We start from the raw sequence: 22,137 nt of genomic DNA on the forward strand, positions 1-22,137 counted from the left end.
TTCTCATCTTTACTCGGAGACTCAAAGTGAAATTTTAAGTGTAATTATTATGTAAAGTTTTATTTCCTTTATAATTAGCAACTAGAAATTTCAAATTTAAGAATTATAATACACAATCTTCTATATTGGGTAGAGGGATGGGAAGATGTAAAATGTAAGAAAAGCTACTTATAAAATAAAGTTTTGCATGAGGTTTCATGGTGGTCTTTTTCTGGTGTTATGTATTTCATAAATATCTTTGTTTTTTATTAAAATACTATAATCACCCTATCACCTTGAGTGTTCTTTGCTTAGAAGTATCAGCCTTTGCTTAAAAATAGTAACTCAACTTTTTTTGGAGGCTATTTCTGGGGTAGAGCCTGCAAGAACCCTTTTGAGTTGGCAGAGTACACCTCGGCACCTGTGACAGTTTCAGAAAGACATAGATGTGGAAGCCCAGCCACTTGATCCAATGTAGCAAATAAGTGCTCTCCCCAGAAAGATTTCCTTTTGTAATTGAATGAATAAATTGCATGATGCACAGTGTCTTTGAGGCTTTGCATATCAACACTGCTTTAAATAAGCTAATTAAAGACAAATCTGTATTATTACAGTGTGAAGAAGTTGCAGTGGGAAAAATTATAAAATTTCATTTCATAAAGCCATAGTAATTTCACATGCAAATGAAGAATTTGGGGTTTTTTTAATAATTTTTTTAAAAATTTTATTTATCTATTTGAGAGAGAGAATGAGCAGGGGGAAGGGCAGAGAGAGAGGGAAAAGCAGACTCCCCATGGAGCAGGGAACCTGATGTGGGCTTGATCCCAGGACCCCAGGATCATGACCTGAGCCAAAGGCAGTCATTTAACCAACTGACCCACTCAGGGTGCCCCAAGAATTTGAAGTGTTAGTATCACCTTTTGACATATAAAATGGGCTAAAATTATCTAAATTTCAAGGAAAATTGTGCTTCTTTGTCACTTGAATATGTAAGATTAGGACTCTTAGCTATTAAATACTTGTAAGATCATTTATAAAGAAATATTATGTTCACAGTGGTGGTGGAGTTATATTTACTCTACTTGATCTACAGCCATCCATGGCCTATTTCGTAAGGTAAGAACTCCATCCTACACAACCCCTACCCACACTGCAGCCAGGCAGACTCCCCAGTCTGTATCAGTTTACTACTTGATTTCTACAGTCAGCATTGCTACTTGCCAACAGAATGGCCCATCCTTTATGTTTCAAAACAGCCCTCTCCAAATCCATCTTTAGTTCACTTTCTTTCACTTAGTACTGGTGAGAGGGCGATTTGGGAGCCATTACATGTAACAATCCTACTTGGCTGTATTAGAAAATTTTTTATAATTAGCTCACAATATGTATCGGGGAATTCAAGCATCCAATTTAGTACATGAAAGGATAAATATTTGAAAGCTTACAACTGTCATTACATTTTTAGAATTACGACCATAAGAAGCTCAGCACATAGAACTATGTCTGAAGTGGTTAGCTTCACAACTCCAGGTTGTGAACCAGACCCTCCACTTGCACCCAGACTAATTAACCGATCCAAGAGCAGCCTGAATTTACAGTGGAAAGTAAGTATTTTACTGCCAAAGTCTCCTCAACATGTCTTAATTTTAAAACATGCTTTCTACTTTCTCCTAAATTTTAAATATGAAATTATGCATGCCTCAATTGACCTATTTCCCTAGCACTTTTCCTTTTTCCATAATCATCTTTCTCTTCTATTTATATGAAGCATCAAGTAAACTGAGAAATGTCAATCATAATTTCAATTAGTAAAAGTTGAAGTGACAAGTTCTATAACCTAAATTTATTTATAATTGTAGTTACCAATAAATCTGCCTCTTAATTATTAACTTTCTTTATTACATAAAACTTTGAAAACAAAACAAGACATAGGATTTGGGTATGTCTTATAGACTGTAAAAAAATGCATTTTAACTTTTAAATCTGGGTTGCTTTAAAAAACAAAATGTAAGCAGATTAATTTTACAATAATTTCAATCACTTTAATTATATAGTATGTACATACATATACTGTATAAAAACAGAACATCATAATTTTATCTTTCTGACATATTTAGGGTTCCAATGATAACGGTTCCAAAATAAACAGCTTCCTTTTGGAATGGGATGAGGTAAACCATGTTATTTCTTAAAGGCACTTGTTTATAAATGGTTATTAATATTATGATGAATTTTTATATTTGCAGCATTTATAATATTCTAACATTTTTCATCTATTACTAAGGGCAAAAGTGAAGGCTTCAAAAGTTGCTATATGGGTACCATGAAACAGCACAAGATCCTTAAATTGAATGCTTCTACAAAATATTCATTCAGACTAGCTGCCAAAAATAACTTTGGATTGAGGTACATTGAATTATTGCAATATTTAAAAGTCTATACTTTAATAAGAACCTGAAAATAACTTTTCCATGTTAATTTATTTTTCAGTGATTTCAGTGAAATAGCAGTCTTTCATACATCAGGAACTATGCCTCCAACACCTTCACCTCCTAAGCTAAAAGAAGCAGGAATCTGTAATTTGTCACTAGAATGGTGTGCCCCACCTAACCCAAATCCAAATGAAAGTCTTACTTATGTACTAGAAATGGAAGAAGCAGGATCTGTAAGTTTTCTTTTCACATGCTTTAATCTTCAACTTCAGTTTTAGGTACATTTTACATGCATCTCATACTGAAAATTTTTAGATTTAATTTCTTTTTTTAAGTTTTTATTTAAATTCCAATTAGTTGGGATACCTGGGTGGTTCGGTTGGTTAAGCATCTACCTCCTGCTCAGGTCATGATCCCAGGGTCCGGGGATGAAGTCCAGCATCAGGCTACTGAGCCCGCTTCTCCCTCTGCCTGCCACTCTCCCTGCTTTTGCTCTCTCTCTCTAACAAATAAATAAAATCTTTTAAATAAATAAATTAGTTAATTTCAGTTAGCTAACAGTGTGATATTAGTTTCAGGTGTACAATTTAGTGAGTCAACACTTAAATATAACACCCAGTGCTCATCACAAGTGCACTCCTTAATCGCCATCACCTATTTCACCCATCCCCCCACCCACTTCCCTTTTGGGAACCATCATTTTGTTCTCTACAGTTAAGAATCTATTTCTCAGACTTCCTCCTTTTTCCCTTATGATTAAGCTAATTTCTACTCAATCAAACTGCATGATTCCCATCTCTGTGTTCTAGATGGGACCAATGCTGAGCCAAGGTTAGGTAAGCCAGTACAGGAAGTTCTGAAGGTACTTAAATACTAGAAGATTAGCTAAAAGCAGCAGCAGCCATAACAACACAATAGATACATGGTGAAGTATTTTAGTTCTTCAACTTTGGGCCTATCCCAGATGACCTTGCATGGTCACACAGATTCTCTGCACATTGCTAACAGGACAAACCCTTTCCTCATCTCCCTGGATTCCTGATGTGGGTGGGCAAACTGTCTATACTAAAACAAGTCTATACTAAATAGGCTACACAACTTAAAAGGCAGCTGTACATTTTATGTTATGTATATTTTATCACATTTTATATAAAGCAGCTAACATTTAGGAAGAGTTCTGTATAATTAATATGCTAAGTGCCTTCATCTACATTATCTCATTACATCCTTTTTAAAAAGGAGCCCTTTAAAGTAGAAAGTATCTCCATTTTTTTTTATAGAGAAACTAAGGATCAGAGAGACTAAGGGACTAGCTCAGGACCACCCAGATGGAAAATAAGCTGAAGCTGGAACTTGAATCTAAGCCTAATTCCTAAATTCATTGTCTTTCATTTCCAGGGGTTGGGTTTTAAACCTAAATATAATGGAGAAGACCTCTCATGCACTATAAGAAATCTTCAGAGAAGTACTACATACAAGTTTAGGGTATGTGGCTATAATTTATAAATTTGTATCATATTTTTAATATTAAATTATATTCTTCCTGGAGATGAAAAATGATTTTTACATGTAGTTCTCAGAAATCTTCAGATAACTTGCTTTATAATATTATTTGCAAACTATGCATGTTTTCAAATCACATATTTATTCTCAGTGGTCAACCAAGATATTCTCTTTTACTCAAACAGATCTTTGCCTACAATCTGGAAGGAAGGAGTAACCCCAGTGGAGAAGTAAAATATACTACCTATCCAGATAAGCCTGGATCCCCTAAAACGCCATATATAAAGGGAAAAGTCTATTCAAACAGAGTAAAAATTGGATGGGGTAATGTTTTTTTATTTAAAATGTACGTTTTCTGTCTTAATATTAACTGTTGAGGAGAAATCTTCCTCTAATTGTCCTCAGCTTTATAAAATATTCTCTTAAATAACTTGCATTTGAAATATTTCACCATATAAATGAGTTCAGTTGTAAATGGCATTTTTTATAGTTCTCTATTGAGTTCTCTATTGCTATCTCTTTAATTCACACATGAACAAATCACTACATTTTATACGAGCCCTCAAAAATTATGGTTATTCCAAGTAAGATTATATCTAATATAGAGGCCACAATTTAAAAGACACATCAATGGTTAATGCCAACTTGACAAGAAATTATGTTTTTATAAATCATTTTGCCTCTAAACTGGCAAAATCTACTTCAAGGTACAAATACTTAACATTTTAGTCTCTTCCAAGAATTTTAAAATCTTACTTGTCTCATGTCTAATATTAATCTCCTATTAAGTTTCATGTTTGTATTTTTTTTCATAAAAAATTTAATTTATAAGATAACATTTCAGTGAAAGACTTTTAAGTTTATTTAAGAATAATTTTAATTTTATTTCTCTTTTCAGAACCACCCAAAGATAATGGTGGGACATACATTTCAAGTTACAGTTTAGAAGCTACTGAAAATTCAGATGGTAAGACATCATGATATTTTTTCAAAGTTAAATTATAAAGTTTTTAAAAAGTTTTAATTTAAATTCCAGTTAGTTAACATGCAGTGTAATATTAGTTTCAGGTGTACAATATAGTGATTCAACACTTCCATACAACACCTGGTGCTCATCACAACTGTGCATCATGATTTTTTAAAGTTTTTATTTTGAAATAGTTTTAGGCTTATCCAGAGTTGTCAAAAATAGTGTAGAGAATTCCTGTATATAACCTTCACTCAGTTTCTCCTAAAATTAATATCTTACATTACCATAGTACAATTATCAAAACCAGGAATTTGGCATTGGTACAATATTATAAACTAATCCAGGACTTACTTGGGTTTCTCCATTTTTTAGTAGCATTTTGTTTATTTACTGATCTTTTATTTTTTTATGGCTAGTTCTATAAGGAATACAATAATTTAACTATTGTAAATAGGTAACTGGGACACAGTTAATTTCCAAAATGCTTATTTCTTAGACTATACATGAGAAAATAATGGGACCCATAAAATTTATAAGCTACATGTAGATAAATTAGATAAATTTGCTTTTATCCCTTCAGAGAATTCCTGGAAAATAATCTACAATGGAACCACAAAGGAATTTCTATATAATCACCTGCAACCTGGTACTACATATAAATTGAGAGTCTTTTGTACTTCACCTATAGGTCAAAGCCAGGTGAGGAAACAGAGAGGGAAGTGCTTAAATTGAAGACTGAAATAACCTGTATTACTAAATGTTTTAAAAAACTGAATTTGAGGGGCGCCTGGGTGACTCAGTGGGTTAAGCCGCTGCCTTCGGCTCAGGTCATGATCTCAGGGTCCTGGGATCGAGCCCCACATCGGGCTCTCTGCTCAGCAACGAGCCTGCTTCCTCCTCTCTCTCTGCCTGCCTCTCTGCCTGCTTGTGATCTCTCTCTGTCAAATAAATAAATAAATAAATAATCTTTAAAAAAAAAAACAATTTGAATTTAATATAATCATAAGGTATTTTGTATTTCTCTTAGCCTTCAGATATATTGACTATTCAAACACCTACACTTTCTTCTGCATCTTGCCATCCTCCACCCTTGAATGGTGAAGCGAAGACCAAAGAAACCAACATCAAATGTGGTGAGGCATCTTGTATGATTTGAAGGACTTCACCTAAATTTCTTGTTTTGTAACCTCTGATTTTAATTAACTAATGTTATTAAGGGAGAATAAGTGCAATTTTTACTATAAAATCAAATAATATTTAGAAAACTCTTATTTGGTAATTGAAATCACAATAATTTTTGAAGTATAATTAACATTCAGTGTTATACTAGTTTCAGGTGAACAATATACTGATTCAATAATTCTATGCCTTAGTCATGCTCATCACAATAGGTATAATCACCATCTATCACCACACAATGTTATTACAATATTACTGATTATAGTCCAATGCTGTACTTTTCATCTCCATGACTTATTTACTTTATACCTAAAAGTTTGTACCTCTTAATGCCCTTTATCTATTTTGCCCATCCCCCCACCCACATCTCCCCTGGCAGCCACCAATTTGTTCTCTTTGTTTAAAAATCTAGGGTTTTGGGGGACGCCTGGGTGGCTCAGTTGGTTGGGCAGCTGCCTTCGGCTCAGGTCATGATCCCAGCGTCCTGGGATCGGGTCCTGCATCGGGCTCCTTGCTCATCAGGGAGCCTGCTTCTCCCTCTGCCTCTGCCTGCCATTCTGTCTGCCTGTGCTCGCTCTCTCTCCCTCTCTCTCTCTCACAAACAAATAAATAAAATCTTTTTTAAAAAATCTAGGGTTTTGGAGGGGTTTTTTGGTGGGGAAAGTATTTTGTTTGGTTGGTTTGTTTTTTAGACTCCACGTATAAGTGAAATCATACAGTATTTCTCTGATTCACAACACTTAGTAAATACCCTCTAGGTCCATCCATATTGTCATAAATGTTTTAAATGTTGAAACAAATTTAAAAGTTAATTGACAGGGGCACCTGGGTGGCTCAGTCAGTTGGACGGCTGCCTTCGGCCAGGTCATGGTCCTGGGGTCCTGGGATGGAGTCCCGTGTTGGGCTCCCTGCTCAGTGGGGAGCCTGCTTCTCTCTCTCCCTCTGCTGCTCTACCTGCTTGTATCTCTTGCTCTCTCTGTCAAATAAATAAATAAAATCTTTTTTTAAAAAAGTTAATTGACACAAATTAATATGAGTTTTCTGTTACTTTTTTAAGTGTTTTGATGTTGTGTCTCCTGAAATTATTTTGTATTATCTTAAAGGAACACCCTTAAAATTATTTGCAAATTTTTAAAGTTTATTCTGTACATTTTTGTAGATAATCATCCTAATGAAATCCCTGAAGCACCTACATATGTCAAAAAGGCAGAAGATAACCAAGATGACAAACAAGGAAACCCTAGTTCCAAAGTGAGATGCATAGTGAGTAAATTAATTTCTGAAGAATCCAGTTTCTGGTTAAAAGTAGTTAATAGTGTTGGGAAAGTTATATTGTTCAGATGATCCATTCATGGTTCATTTCACTTTGGATGAGTATATGCTTCTATTTCCTGTCAGGGTGGGGAGTGACCATACCTGCACAGTAGTTTTGTGTTTTCTTATTTGTTTATGTTTTCTTGTAGTTGGGATCTCACCCACTGAAGTGTGAAACTGCACCAGTCCCAAGCCTTCCTTCTCAATGTGGTTTACCTGTGCTAACCTGCAAGGGTCCAACCTGTGTTGTTATTAGTTGGGTGGTATGTTATCAATTTATTTTTATTAATTTTGTTGATATAAGAGCACAGTAATTGGTTTAGTATTGTTTCTTGAAAGTTTACAACTCCCTAAGGAGTCAGAGTTTAGATTAATGCTCCATAAATCTTGGACAATGGTTCTAGAACACACATAACACCTGATACTAGTACTATTGGAAAGGGTAAGGCAAGGGACACCTGGGTGGCTCAGTCAGTTAAGTGTCTGCCTTTGGATCAGGTCATGATCCCAGGGTCCTGGGTTTGCGTCCTACATCAAGCTCCTCACTCAGTGGGGAGCCTGCTTCTCCCTCTACCTCTCTCTCTCTCTGACAAATAAATAAATAAAATATTTAAAGAAAAAAAGAAATAAAGGCTAAGACTAGGGGTACCTGAGTGGCTCAGTCGATTGAGGGTCTGACTCAGTTTTGGCTCAAGTTACGATCTCAGGTCTTGAGATCAAGTCCTACATCAGTCTCCATCCTCAGCATAGAATCTTCTTGAGATTCCCCCATCCACCCCCCACCCCTGCTTTTACCTGCTCTCTAAAATATATAAGTAAATAAAATCTTAAAAAAGAAAAATGAGGGGCACCTGGGTGGCTCAGTCGTTAAGCATCTGCCTTCAGCTCAGGTCATGATCTCAGGGTCCTGGGATCAAGCCCCACATCGGGCTCCCTGCTCAGCAGTAAGCCTGCTTCTCCCTCTCGCTGCCCCCACTTCTGTTCCTTCTCTTGCTCTCTCTCTCTCTGTTGAATAAATATTTTTAAAAATTAATAAATAAATATAAATAAAATATAAATAAATAAATAAATGGCTAAAACTATGGTAATCCTGCTTTCCAGACTCTTTATTTATAGAGATTAATAAATTTGGAAAACCAAATAAGTGATCATTAGATAACTAATTTAATTTTTAAAACCAAAACAAGAGATAATAAATCAATTTATAGAACTTAGTATTTTTTTAAAGCTTCATTGGGAAATCTCTGGTACTGTTTGTTTACATGTAACTCTACAATATGACACATTAAAAACGTGACTATGAGATAGTGAAGTTTTAAAAAATGTTTTGCATCCATGTGAATAGCTCCCCATTTAAATAAGCTCAAAAAACAAAAACAAAAAAAGGCCTAGTTATTAAGCCACCTACATATCTTTGAATTTTTCTTCCATTCTTCCCAGAATCTAGCAGAGGGTACTTTAGCATTGGCACAAAAGCTTTAGTTTGATAATAATAAATGACAAGTCTGATTACAGCACTGTACGAAATCCAGAGAATACTGGAATTCGCATTTGATCCTACTAATCAATAGTCATATTAAGCAACATTAATATATCTAAGTTTGGTTTTTTTAAGTAACCTATTTGTGAATAATTTTAACAAATTAAAAATAGGAATTTATCAAATATGTGGGATTAGCCAATCCTTTCTCTTAATTTTATTTGACCCTTTTAATGTTATAGTGCTCTGTCTTATGTTTAATTATTTCTACACTTGTCTCATACCATTTAATAGATTATGGGTTTTGATATTGAAAAAATTATGTTGTAACTCTCCACAATATCTAGAACAATGACAATTTATAGGAAGAACTCAATTTCTACGTTTGTTGCATCTTTTAGGTTCCTGTGTGTAATGGTGCTGAAATCACTGAATACAGACTTGAGTGGGGACAAAGCGAAGAATCAATGCACTTGATTTATACTGGCCCTTGTCTAAGCTTTGAAGTTAAAAGTCTCATTCCTGCAACTACATATTTTTGCAAAGTTCAGGTAATCCTAACAGTTATTCCAATGTAAATAAGACAACAGTTATTAACCTATACTATCTACATCCATAACACTGGCACCAATTCCAGGGTAGTAAATAGAAGGAAGTCACAGACTTCCAAATGTTAAATATTTCTCATGTTCAGCAACATCATTCTGAGCTTCTTCACCTAGCATATAAAGCCCCACATACTCAGGAACTTACTTTTTATTCCAACCTGATCTGCCATTATTTTTTCCACAGTTCTGTTTCCCAATTTACCTTGAACTTTACAATCACCTGAAATGCTTGTTTAAAACACTGACTCTGGCACCTTCACTCAGACCTACCACATCAAAATATCTAATCTAGTGACTTGTTAATATGTAAAATTAAAAAGCACTCAATGTGATAATTATCATCAATTGGGAAAAACTTCAGAAAAATATTTCAAACAAACAGGTCTATTCTACCACCACCCCAAGTATGCCTTTTACATTTGTTCATACCTTATCCATTGCCTATCTTGTCTCATAAAACCTTAGCTGGAAATGATCTCTTCCTCCTCTGAACTACTATAATTTTAAGACACACAACTTTAAGGTTTGGGGAGTCAATCCAAATTTGGAATGATCTGATACGTTGTCCCTATAAACTAAAGCCATTGAATTGTAGAAGCCCTAATATGGAAAATCTAAGCTCCATCTTCCAGATTGCCTTTCATCATTGGAAGTAATTTAAAAAAAAATCTTTTGTCAACTTTTTTGGGTTTCTAAAAAAATGACAATATATATTTGTGAGAAGGCCACTGCAATTGTCCAAAGGACAGGTGAGTTTATTAATATTAAGGATGCTACAATGGGAATGCTAAGACATTAATGGATTTGAAAGATATTTGAGAGGTAAAAATCCATGGAATGTGATACTGCCAAAACGGAATGTTCCCATACCTCCCAGGTCCTTCATACAACTTAAAAAAAAGGAACATAACACAACAAACAAGCGTAGTTAGACTATGAATGGTGAAAAGAAAGAAAAATGTAAAAAGAAAAAGATCCTACAGACCTCACAACTTGAAAAACAACACAGTAATGAGCCCCACTGGGTTTTGTTATCACCTGACATTGTCCCAAAAAGGGTATGGGAGAAGCTTCCATTTCAGAACTGCCAACAGAGACAGGAAAAAACCTTCAAAAAAAAAAAAGCCTATATCCCACCAACAAAATGACTGAGAAAATGCTAGCCTCACCACAGAAAATCTCTTAAGTAATGCCCACCTTACTCCAGCCAAATGAAATTGAAATCTCAAATAAAAAACCACACACAGGGGTGCCTGGATGGCTCAGTCGTTAAGCAACTGCCTTTGGCTCAGGTTGTGATCCCCCAGGCTCCTGGGATCAAGCCCCACATTGGGCTCCCTTCTCGGTGGGAAGCCTGCTTCTCCCTCTCCCACTCCCTCTGCTTGTATTCCCTCTCTCATCATCATCTCTCTCTCTATGTGTGTCAAATAAATAAAATCTTAAAAAGATAAATAAAATATAAAAAACTACACACATTCCAGCTATTCCCTACCCCTGAAATTTCAACAGGCTGAGTAGGAAGCTGACCATCCAAGCCACCCCAGAAGCAAGGAACATGGTCCAGTATCTCTACCCAGTGGTTTCAGTTCCAGCAGGGCCAAGCACAGAGTTAATCTTCCATTCACTGCCTGGCAAAATCAGGCAGTGCTCTGCTCCCATCCCCTGCCAACTGGTGTTAGTATGGCCAAGCAGGGACCTTATGATCTTCCACACCTCTTTGATGGAAGCAGGAAGCTACACTCTAATTCCCCTGAAGGGTTAGTGTTGGCAAACTCCAACTTCCACCCTCACCCAGCAGCAATAGATTGGCCAAGATGGTGTGAGTCAGGCTAGTTAGCACTCTACTTCCTTCCTACCCCTGTGTCAGTGAAGCTCAATGAGAAGTTTATTTTTTTTAATTGAAGTATAGTTCAATTGACATACAATATTTTTATTATTATGTTCAATTAGCCAGCATATAGTACATCATTAATTTTTGATGTTGTGCTCAACGATTCACTAGTAGCGTATAACACCCAGTGCTCATGCCCACAAGTGCCATCCTTAATACCCATCACCCAGTTACCCAATCCCCTGACCCCCTCCTCACTTCAGTAGCCCTCAGTTTGGTTCCTGGAGTCAAGTCTCTCATGGTTTGTCTCCTTCTCTGATTTCTTCCCATTCAGTTCTCCCTCCCTTCCTCTATGGTCCTCCATGCTATTCCTTATGTTCCACATATGAGTGAAACCATATGATAATTATCTTTCTCTGCTTGACTTATTTCATTTAGCATAATCCCCTCCAGTTCCATCCATGTCAACGCAAATGGTAGGTATTCATCCTTCCTGATGGCTGAATAATATTCCATTGTATATAAGAACCACATCTTCTTTATCCATTCCTCTGTTGAAGGACATCTCAGCTCCTTCCACAGTTTGGCTATCATGGACATTGCTGCTATGAACACTGGGGTACAGGTGCCCCTTCTTTCACCACATCTATATCTTTGGGGTAAATACCTAGTAGTGCAATTGCTGGGTTATTGGTTACCTCTATTTTTAATATCTTGAGGAACTTCTATACTGTTTTCCAGAGTGACTGTACCAGCTTGCATTTCCATCAACGGTGTAATAGGGTTCTGGTTTCTCCACATCCTTGCCAACATCTGTTGTTTCCTGCCTAATTATTTTTTTGCCATTCTAACTGGTGTAAGGTGGTATATCACTGTGGTTTTTATTTTTATTTCAGTGATGGCCAGTGATGTTGAACTTTTTTTCATGTGTCTGTTACCATTTGTATGTCTTCTTTGGAGAAGTGTCTGTTCATGTCTTCTGCCCATTTCTTGACTATATTATTTGTCTTTTGGGGTGTTGAGTTTAAGAAGTTCTTTATAGATCTTGGATACCAGCCTTTTATCTGTAAAGTCACTTGCAAATATCTTCTCCCATTCCGTGGTTCATCTTTCAATTTCGTTGACTATTTCCTTTGCTCTGCAAAAGCTTTTTATCTTGATGAAGTCCCAAAAGTTCATTCTTGCTTTTGTTTCCCTTGCCTTTAGAAACATGTCTTGAAAGAGGTTGCTGTGGCCAGTGTCAAAGAGGTTACTGCCTATGTTCTCCTTTAGGATTTTGATGGATTCCTGTCTCACATTTAGGTCTTCATTCATTTTGAATTTGTTTTTGTGTATGGTGTAAGAGAATGGTCCAGTTTCATTCTTCTGCACGTGGCTGTCCAGTTTTTCCAGCATCATTTATTGAAGAGACTGTCCTTTTTCCATTGGATCTTCTTTTTTGATTTGTCAAAGACTGTGACTACAAAGTTTAGATTTCTGGGGTCTCTATTCTGTTCAACTGATCCATGTGTCTGTTTTTGTGCCAGTAGCATGCTGTCTTGATCAAAACTTTGTAATATAGCTTGAAGTCAGGTTGTGATGCCCCAGCTTTGGTTTTCTTTTTCAACAATTCCCTGGCCATTCAGGGTCTTTTCTGGTTCCATACCCATTTTAGGATTGCTTATTCCACCTCTGTGAAAAATGTTGATGGTATTTTTATAGGGATTGCATTGAATGTGTAGATTGCTCTGGGCAGTATAGACATTTTAACAATGTTTACTCTTCCAATCCATGAGCGTGGAATGTTTTTCCATCTCTTTGTGTCTTCCTCAATTTCTTTCATAAGCGTTCTGTAGTCTCTAGAGTATAGATCCTTTACCTCTTTGGTTAGGTTTATTCCTAGGTATGTGTTATAGTTTTGGGTGCTATTGTAAATGGAATTGATTCCTTAATTTCTCTTTCTTCACTCACATTGTTAGTTTATAGAAATGCAACTGATTTCTGTGCATTGATTTTGTATCCTGCCACGTTGCTGAATTTTTATCAGTTCTAATAACTTGGGGATGTAGTCGTTCACATTTTCCACATAAAGTAACATGTCATCTGAGAAGAGAGAGAGTTTGTCTTCTTTGCTAATTTGAATGCCTTTTATTTCTTTTTGTTTGATTGCTGAGGCTGGGACCTCTAGTACTATGTTGAACAAAAGTGAGAGTGGGCATCCCTTTTGTGTTCCTGACCTTAAGGGAAAAGCTCTCAGCTTTTTCCCCATTGTGAATAATATTCACTGTCTGCTTTTCATAGACAGTTTTTATGATATGGAGGTATGTTCCTTCTATCCCTATATTTCAAAGAGTTTTAATCAGGAAAGGATGTTGTATTTTGTCAAATGCTTTTTCTGCATCAACTGAGAGGATCATAAGGTTCTTGTCTCCTTTTTTATTAACATATAATGTATTATTTGTTTCAGGGGTACAGGTCTGTGAATCATCAGGCGCACACAATTCACACCTTTCACCATAGTACATATCCTCCCCAATGTCCATAACCCAGACAACCTATCCCTCCCCCCACCCCCCAGCAATCCTCAGTTTGTTTCCTGAGATTAAGAGTCTCTTATGGTTTGTCTCCCTCCCCGGTCACGTCTTGTTTCATTTTTCCCTCCCTTCCCACCATGACCCCTTACCCTGCCTATCAAATTCCTCATATCAAAGAGATCAGATGATAATTGTCTTTCTCTGATTGACTTATTCTTGTCCCTTCTTTGTTAATGTGATCTATCACATTGACTGATTTGCAAATGTTGAACCACCCTTACATCCCAGGAATAAACCCCAACTGGTCATGTAAAATAATCCTTTTAATATATCACTGGAACCTATTGGCTAGGATCTTGTTGTGTATTTTGGAATCTGTGTTCATCATGGGTATTGGTATGTAAACATCCTTTTTGATGGGGTCTTTGTCTGTTGGGGATCCTATTGGCTAGGATCTTCTTGTATATTTTGGAATCTGTGTTCATCATGGGTATTGGTATGTAAAAATCCTTTTTGATGGGGTCTTTGTCTGCTGGGGATCACGGTAATACTGGCCTCATAGCATAAGTTTGGAAGTTTTCCTTCTATTTCTATTTTTTGGAACAGCTTCAGTAGAATAGGTATGATTTCTTTAAATATTTGGTAGAATTCCCCCTGAGAAGCCATCTGGCCCTAGAGTATGGCTTTTGGGGAGGTCTTTGATTACTGCTTCAATTTTGTTACTGGTTATTGGTCCATTCAGATTGTCTATTTCTTCCTGTTTCAGTCTTAGTAGTTTATAAGTTTCCAGGAAGGCATCCATTTCTTCCAAATTGCTTAATTTGTTGGCATATAGTTGCTGGTAATAATTTCTAATAATTGTTTCTATTTCTTTGGTGTTAGTTATGATCTTTTCCATTTCATTCATGATTTTGATTTGGGCCCTTTCCCTTTACTTTTGGATAAATCCAGCCAGAGGTTTAATGATCTTTTTAATTCTTAACTATTGAAATATATGAATTTAGTGTGATAATATTGCCTATAAAGTCCCTGTTTCTATAGATTCTCTCTTTAAATTTCTGGTCTATATTGCTCTTGGGGTCTTTCTTCTTTTATATAATCCCCCTTATTTCTTGCAGGGCTGGCTTGATGGTAACATATTCTTTCAGTTTCTGCAAGTCCTGGAAGCTCTTTATCTCTCCCTCCATTCTGAATGACAGCCTTGCTGGCTCAAGTATCCTTGGCTGCATGTTCTTCTCATTTAGTATCATGTCTTTCCAGCCCTTTCTGCTTGCCAGGTCTCTGCAGATAGGTCTGATGTTATTCTGGTTTTCCTCCCTCCATATGTAAGAAATCTTTTCCTCCTAACTGCTCTCAGGATAGCTTCCCTGGCTATAAGATTTGCAAGTTTCACTATGATATGCCAGAGTGTTTGTCTATTTTTATTGATCTTGGGAGGAGGTCCTCTCTTCTTCTTGGACATGAATGCTTGTTTCCTTCCCCAGATTAGGGAAATTCTCAGCTATGATTTGCTAAAATATATCTTCTAGTCCTCTCTCTCCACCCCTCAGGAATCCCAATAATTCTGACCTTGGAATGCTTCATGGTGTCATTGATCTCTCTAAGTCTGTTCTCATAGGTTTCTAGCTGCCTATCCCTATCCTCCTCAGCTTCCTTCCTTTCTATCAGCTTATCTTCTAGATCAATGATTCATTGTTCTGCCTCATTTGCCCTGGCTGTTAAAGAGTATCCAGTTTAGACTGCATCTCATTCATAGCATTTTTAAGTTCAGTCTGATTAGATCTCATTTCTGCCCTTAGAGAGTCTATATTGTCAGTAGTGCTTTTCTCAAACCTAGCTATTAACTTCATAATTGCTACCCTGAAGTCCATCTCTGACATCTCACTTATATCCATATCCATTAGCTCAGTGGCAGAGGACATGGTCTCTGGTTCTTTTTTTTGTTGGGCATTCCGCCTCCTAGACATTCTGTTGAGGGGTGGTTAGGGGAATATACAGAGTCCAAAATATCAACCATGACCCAAGCAAAATGCACCTATAAAGAAATCCAGTGGTCAAAAGCTATCACTGATATGCCACCAAAGCCAAGATGATCCAAAACAAGAAAAAGAAAGAAAGAAGGGGAAAAAAAGAGGTGGGCAGGGAGAGATAATCTCTCAGTGTGGACACAGCAGGGTGATCTGCCTTTTCCTGCTTGAGTTTTGGTCTGTGTGTTAGAAGACACTATATCCCACTATATATTTCTGATTTCTTTGCAGATATATATATATACATATATATATATATGATTTAATATATAATATATATTTTATACATTTTATATATAAATTTCTGATTTCTTTGCAATATATATGTGTGTGTGTGTATACACACACACATATATATATATCTCAAGATAAAACAGGCTAGTATGGGGTATAAATCTATAAAACATGTATGTGAAAAAGAAAATGAAAGTTTAAAAATGACCTTAAAACATAGGTTGGGAAATATGAATCTATTTGAAATAGGAGCAGGGATTAAAAAAAGAAAGAAAGAAAAGAAAATGAATAAGAAAAGAAAATAAAAAAGGAATGTAAATTTTTAGCCTTAAGTATAAGTGAGTCATGAGGGAACACCTGGAGTTGCCTATATTATTTTCCCCTGGCACTGGAGTTTTATTGTCCTGTGGGAAAGAAGTTTAAGCTTATTCACCTGTTCTTCCAGTCTGTCTTCTAGGGGAAGGTCCTGCTGCTTTGCTTCTCAGGCGCCTTTGCCTGGGTAGAGTAGCCCCACATCTTGTAAGGGGATGGGCTTAATGTGAGCTGGTTGGCTGCATGGCTTTTGTTCCCTGCCATCTTTCTGCTTCTCTTTAGAGGGTCATAGCTAACATGGCCCTGCAGGAATCTCCAGCCCAGAGCCACAATGTCGGGGTCCACACCCATCAACAGGTCCTCCAGTTCAATCTGTTTCCACCTCTGCCTGTACCAAACTCCACAGATTCCCGCATCTTCTGGGGGAGGGGCCTGCTGTGTTGATTCTCAAATGTCTTTGCCCCAGGTGGAATTGCATTACACTTGCCTGGGGCCAGGATAAGTAATCTTCTCCCTGTGCAGGGAGTAAAATCTTGGGCTTTTGTGCCCTGAAGGGTTTCCATGCAGCTTTAGAGGATGAGAATGAAAATGGCACCCTCCCAATCTCTGGCCCTGGAGGAGCTGAGAGCTCAAGGCCCCACTCCTCTGTGAGTCAACAAAGAAAAACAGTCAATCACTACTGTCACTCCTAGGCTCCCTAGTCTCCAGCACACTGTGCTCACCTGGCCTGTGACTGTGCATTTCTATCTCTGGCACAAGACCCTGTTTGGAGTCCCCAAACCCAGCAGATTCCTGCTGCACACTCCTGCACTACTCCTCCCAGGGGAGGAAGGGAACTCTTCCCAGTTCTGCCACTTGTGGGATCCCTGCTTGAAGAGCAGTAGCCCGACTGTGCCACAGATCACAGTTTATGGCAACCTGAGCTGAGAGGCCACTCCTGGGCTCGCTCTTTGTGGCCAGCTTCCTTGCTACAGTACCTGGGAGTCCTGCCACACTCAGGCACCCCTGGTCTTCCTGTGATCCTGAGGATCCTGAGACCACACTTCCAGGTGAGGGTTCCACCTCCCACTTAGCTGCCTAAGCAACGTCCCTCACTGGAGCAGATTTCTAAAAGCTCCAATTTTGTGCTCCTCTGCTCTCTCACTTGCAGGTAGCCAGCTGACGGAGGCTCCCTTCCCCTGTGGTCTATTTTCCCATATATCGCCTCAGATTTACTTCTCCACACCTCCTACCTTGTGACAAATGGTCGCTTGTCTATTTGTAGAGTTGCAGCTATTCTTTTCTTCAGTCTCCAATTGAGTTCACAGGTGTTCAGAATGGTTTGATAGCTATCTCACTGAATTCCTGGGACCAGACAAAATTAAGGTCTCCTACTCTTCCGCCATCTTGGACTCCTCCCCCCCAGTGAGAAGTTTAACCTACATTTCCACCTAAAAGCACTGAGACTGAATGAAGGCATAGGAAACAGGTCTAGGCAACACTCAGATCCCTCCTTTACTTGGTGTCAGCAGGGTCCACTGAGGAGCTCAGCCTCCATCTCTAATCAGCATCAAAGAGGAAAATCTAGGTGGTGATAGGCTATGCTACTTGGTATCCTACTCCCCCACTCTGTTCTCCTGATGTCATTAAGATGCAACTGGGAACTAAGCTTCCACTTTCAAGTTCTCCATTTACCACTTCATGATATCATCAGGGACAAGTGACAAGCTGAGCTTCGACCCAGAGGGACAGTGATATGGTGAAGATAGCTGGCCTACTTCTGCTGGAAAAGTTTCAAAAGTGTGTAGACAGGAAATAAACTTCTACCCTATCCAATCTTTGCTCTATACCTCTAAGAGATACTGTCACTACAATAATGATTAAATATGACCCATACCCTCATAACATAATATTCAAAATGTCCAAACTAATCATTTGTCATAATGAAGACCATGGAAATCAGAACATGAATGATGAAAACAATCAAAAACAATTCATTTGTAATAAATCATAAGTTTTGATTATAAATAATTGATAATAATTTATCATAATTTATAATTTATAATAATAAATCATAAGTTTCAATTACAAATCAAAGAACCAAAAGGAAATTATAGAACTGAAATATATAATAAACAAATATAAACAAAATAACAAAAAACAAAATAACAAAAAAACAAAATAAAACCCTCCTGGATGGGTTCAATAGTAGAGTGATGAATAAGACAGAATCAGTGAACCTGAAGACAAATTAATAAAATTTTAATACAGACTAAGTAACAGAAATGATTTCAAAAGAAAAAGATGAACAAAGTTTCAGGGACATATGGAACAATAACAGACAAGCTAATATTCATATCATTAAATTCCCAGAAGGAGAGAAGAAAAAAAGTGGAAATGAAAAATTGTCCAAAGAAATGATAAAAACTTCCCAATTTGAGGAAAAACATAAACCAAACAATTTAAAGAACTGAGAAAATCTAAAATAGGACAAATCTGAAAAATCTACACTACCAAAACACATCATAATTAAACTTCTGAAAATAAAAAACAAATTAAAAAATATTGAAAGCACCCAGAGAGAAATGGTACATTACTTACATAGGTAAAAATCAACTCAAAAGACAAATCTCTTTTGAGACCATAGAGGCCAGAAATAAGTGGCACAACATTTTTCAAGGACTGAAAGGAATTGTCAACTGCACATTATATTCAGTAAAATTATTCTTCAGAAATGAAAAGAAAATAAAGACATCCTCAGATAAAGGAAAGCTAAGAATTTGTTGCCAGTAAAACTCCCAATAAAAACTGGATATAGAAAGGACTCTTTTAAAAAAAGGAAATGATCACAAAAGAAGGCTTAGAACTTCAGAGAAGAAGTGACATTGGGGTTCTGGTCCAAGATGGTGACTCCTGAACTCATCTGCCACAGACACACTGAAAGCACAGTTAAACATGGAACAATTTCCTCTGAAAGGAATCCAGAAATTAGCTGAGGGACTCATAAACACCAGAAAAATGAAAGAAAAACCACATAAAATGGGTAAGAAAAGCTGAGATATACTCTCAGTATAATTTCCATATACAGCACAATGGGGAGGAAACACAAATGCAAGTTTTTCTCTGAGGAGTAAGGAATTTGGATCCAACATATAGCATGCCAAGTTTGAAAACTTCCACCTAATGGGTAGGTCCCTAAAATACCTAGCTCTGAAAGCAAATGAAGTATGCAGTCACGAGACCCACAACACTGTACCAAACAAAGACACAGTCTTAATGGGCTTTCTAGGACTCAGACTGGCTATCCCCTCAGGTCTCAGTACAGATCCCAGCCTTTCCCTGAAAAAGGCATATTTGAATATTTTTAAAGCTGTAACCTGAGGGCAAGTCTCCTAATTTAGCACACATCTAAATGGTAACTATCATCTCCATATGCCATACTCCAGGTCACTAGTATCTCCTTGAAAGGAGCTTGTGCACATATGGCACCCCAGCATTATGGTTGCCACCCAGAGGATGCAACAATTGATTTCCTGCCGCTGGTGGCCAGTGAAGCTTGCATTTATAGATTTCAGAGTACTGTAGCAAAAAAAGAAACACTTTTTGACTGGCTGTAATCCCAGGGCCCAGTACAGAGGCACAAGTCAGAAACACCCATATCCCAGGAAAGAATCTTAAAAACAGCAAAAGAAAAACAACTTGTTACATGAAGGAGAACCCCTATAACAATATCAGCAGATTTTTCAGCAGAAACTTTGCAAGAAAGAAGACAGTGGCATGATATATTTAAAGAGCTGAAAGAAAAACTGCCAACAAGGAATACTCTACCCAGAAAAGTTGTCCTTCAGAATTAAAGGAGAAATCAGCCATTTCCCAGACAAGCAAAACCTGAGGCAGTTCATCACCAATGCACTGGCCTTACAAAAAAAAATGTTAAAAGCACTTTTAAAACTAAATGAAAGGATGCTATTTAGTAACAGAAAAACATGAAAGTATGAATCACAGTAGATATATTAATTATATAGTTAAATTCTGAATACTATAATGTAAGGTTGGTGTAGATTTCTACTATGAAGGTTATAAGGAGAAAGTACTAAAAACAATTACAATAATTTAATGCATACATAAGATAAAAGATATAAATTGTGCATGCCATTGAAGACATAAAATAGAGGTTAGAGTAAAAATGCAGACCTTTAGTAGACATTCAAACTTAAGTTGGTATCAGCTTAAAATAGACTGTTAAAAATAAGTTTTTTGTAAGCCTCAAGGTATTCTCAAAGCAAGAACCTATAATACACACACAAGACAGAAAGAGAGAGGAATCTAAGGATACCACTGTAGAAAATTATCAAATCACAAAGAGCAAGAGAAGAAAAAAGAAACAACATTTCTGGAAAAGCAGCCAGAAAACTATTAAAATTGCAGTACTAAGTCCAAATATATCAAAAATTACTTCAGCTACAAATGGATTCAACTCTACAGTCAAGAGGCAAAGAATCGCTGATAAAATAACAAGACCCAACTACATATAATGTCTAAATGAGATTCACTTCAACTCTAAGGATACACACAAGCTGAAAGTGAAGGAACAGTAAAAGATATTCCATGCAAAAGGAAACCAAAAGAAGGTAGACGTAGATCTACTTATATTTGACAAAACAGACGTTCAGCCAAAGACTGAAATAAGAGACAGACAAGGTTACTATATAGTGAAAAATGACCTAATCCAACAAGAGAATATATCATTTGTAAATACTGATGAACCCAACATAGGAACACCTAAATATATAAGGCAAATATTAACATACCTGAAGGGAAAAACAAACAACAATGCAATAATAATAGGAAACTTCAATATGTCACTTTCAACAACAGATATATTGCCTGAACAGAAAATGAAAAGTGAAAATGAAATGGAAAATGAAAAAGGAAACATGTGACATTAATTGTATGTTAGACCAGATGGACTTAACAGATTTTTTTTAAAGATTTTATTTATTTATTTGACAGAGAGATCACAAGTAGGCAGAGAGGCAGGCAGAGAGAGAGGACGAAGCAGGCTCCCCACCCAGCAGAGAGCCCGATGTAGGGCTAGATCCCAGGACCCCGAGATCATGACCTGAGCTGAAGGCAGAGGCTTAACCCACTGAGCCACCCAGGTGCCCCTTACAGATATTTATAGAACATTCCATCCAACAGCAGCATACACACTCTTCCCAAGTGCAAATGGAATACTTTCCAGGATAGATCATATGTTATGTCACAAAAACGCCTTAATAAATTTAAGAAGATTGCGATGATATCAAGCATCTTTTCCAGCCCAATGCCATGAACTAGAAATTAATTATGAAGAAGAAAACTGGAAAATTCACAAATATCTGGAGACACTAAACATGCTACTGAATAGTCAATGGATCAAATAAGAAATCAACAGAGAAATAAAAAAAATCTTGAGACAAATGAAAATACAAATACAATATACCAAAACTTAATGGAATGCAGCAAAAGCAAAAGTTCTAAGAGGGAACTTCATAGTGATAAATCTCTACAATAAGGAAAAAGAAAGTGCTAAAATAAACAAACTAAATTTATACCTTAAAGAACTAGAAAAAGAAAACCAACCTAACCCTAGTAGAATGAAGGAAATAACACAATGAACTAACTAGTTAAATGAAAGAATAAAGATCAGAGTGGAAATAAATAGAGACTAAAAAAATAGAGAACAACAAAACTGAGACATGGATGTCTCAAAATAGACAAACCCTTATCTAGG

General features: G+C 36.8%; 1 protein-coding gene across 1 annotated transcript in view; it reads left to right on the forward strand.

The window, feature by feature from the left end:
* Positions 1–22,137, forward strand: part of LOC111160908 (fibronectin type III domain containing protein 3C1-like) — a 51,279-nt gene that overhangs the window by 10,544 nt on the left and 18,598 nt on the right. The window contains exons 9-21 of the mRNA XM_022524297.1: positions 1,036–1,095; positions 1,445–1,583; positions 2,097–2,150; positions 2,264–2,385; positions 2,470–2,644; positions 3,810–3,896; positions 4,100–4,238; positions 4,813–4,881; positions 5,465–5,583; positions 5,912–6,017; positions 7,223–7,314; positions 7,527–7,640; positions 9,259–9,408. Coding sequence (XP_022380005.1) covers positions 1,036–1,095; positions 1,445–1,583; positions 2,097–2,150; positions 2,264–2,385; positions 2,470–2,644; positions 3,810–3,896; positions 4,100–4,238; positions 4,813–4,881; positions 5,465–5,583; positions 5,912–6,017; positions 7,223–7,314; positions 7,527–7,640; positions 9,259–9,408 — 1,426 coding nt within the window. The remainder of the gene's footprint in view (positions 1–1,035; positions 1,096–1,444; positions 1,584–2,096; positions 2,151–2,263; positions 2,386–2,469; positions 2,645–3,809; positions 3,897–4,099; positions 4,239–4,812; positions 4,882–5,464; positions 5,584–5,911; positions 6,018–7,222; positions 7,315–7,526; positions 7,641–9,258; positions 9,409–22,137) is intronic.

This window comes from Enhydra lutris, unplaced genomic scaffold, assembly GCF_002288905.1.
Source record: "Enhydra lutris kenyoni isolate GAN:26980312 unplaced genomic scaffold, ASM228890v2 scaffoldscaffold79, whole genome shotgun sequence".
Classification (NCBI taxonomy): domain Eukaryota; kingdom Metazoa; phylum Chordata; class Mammalia; order Carnivora; family Mustelidae; genus Enhydra; species Enhydra lutris.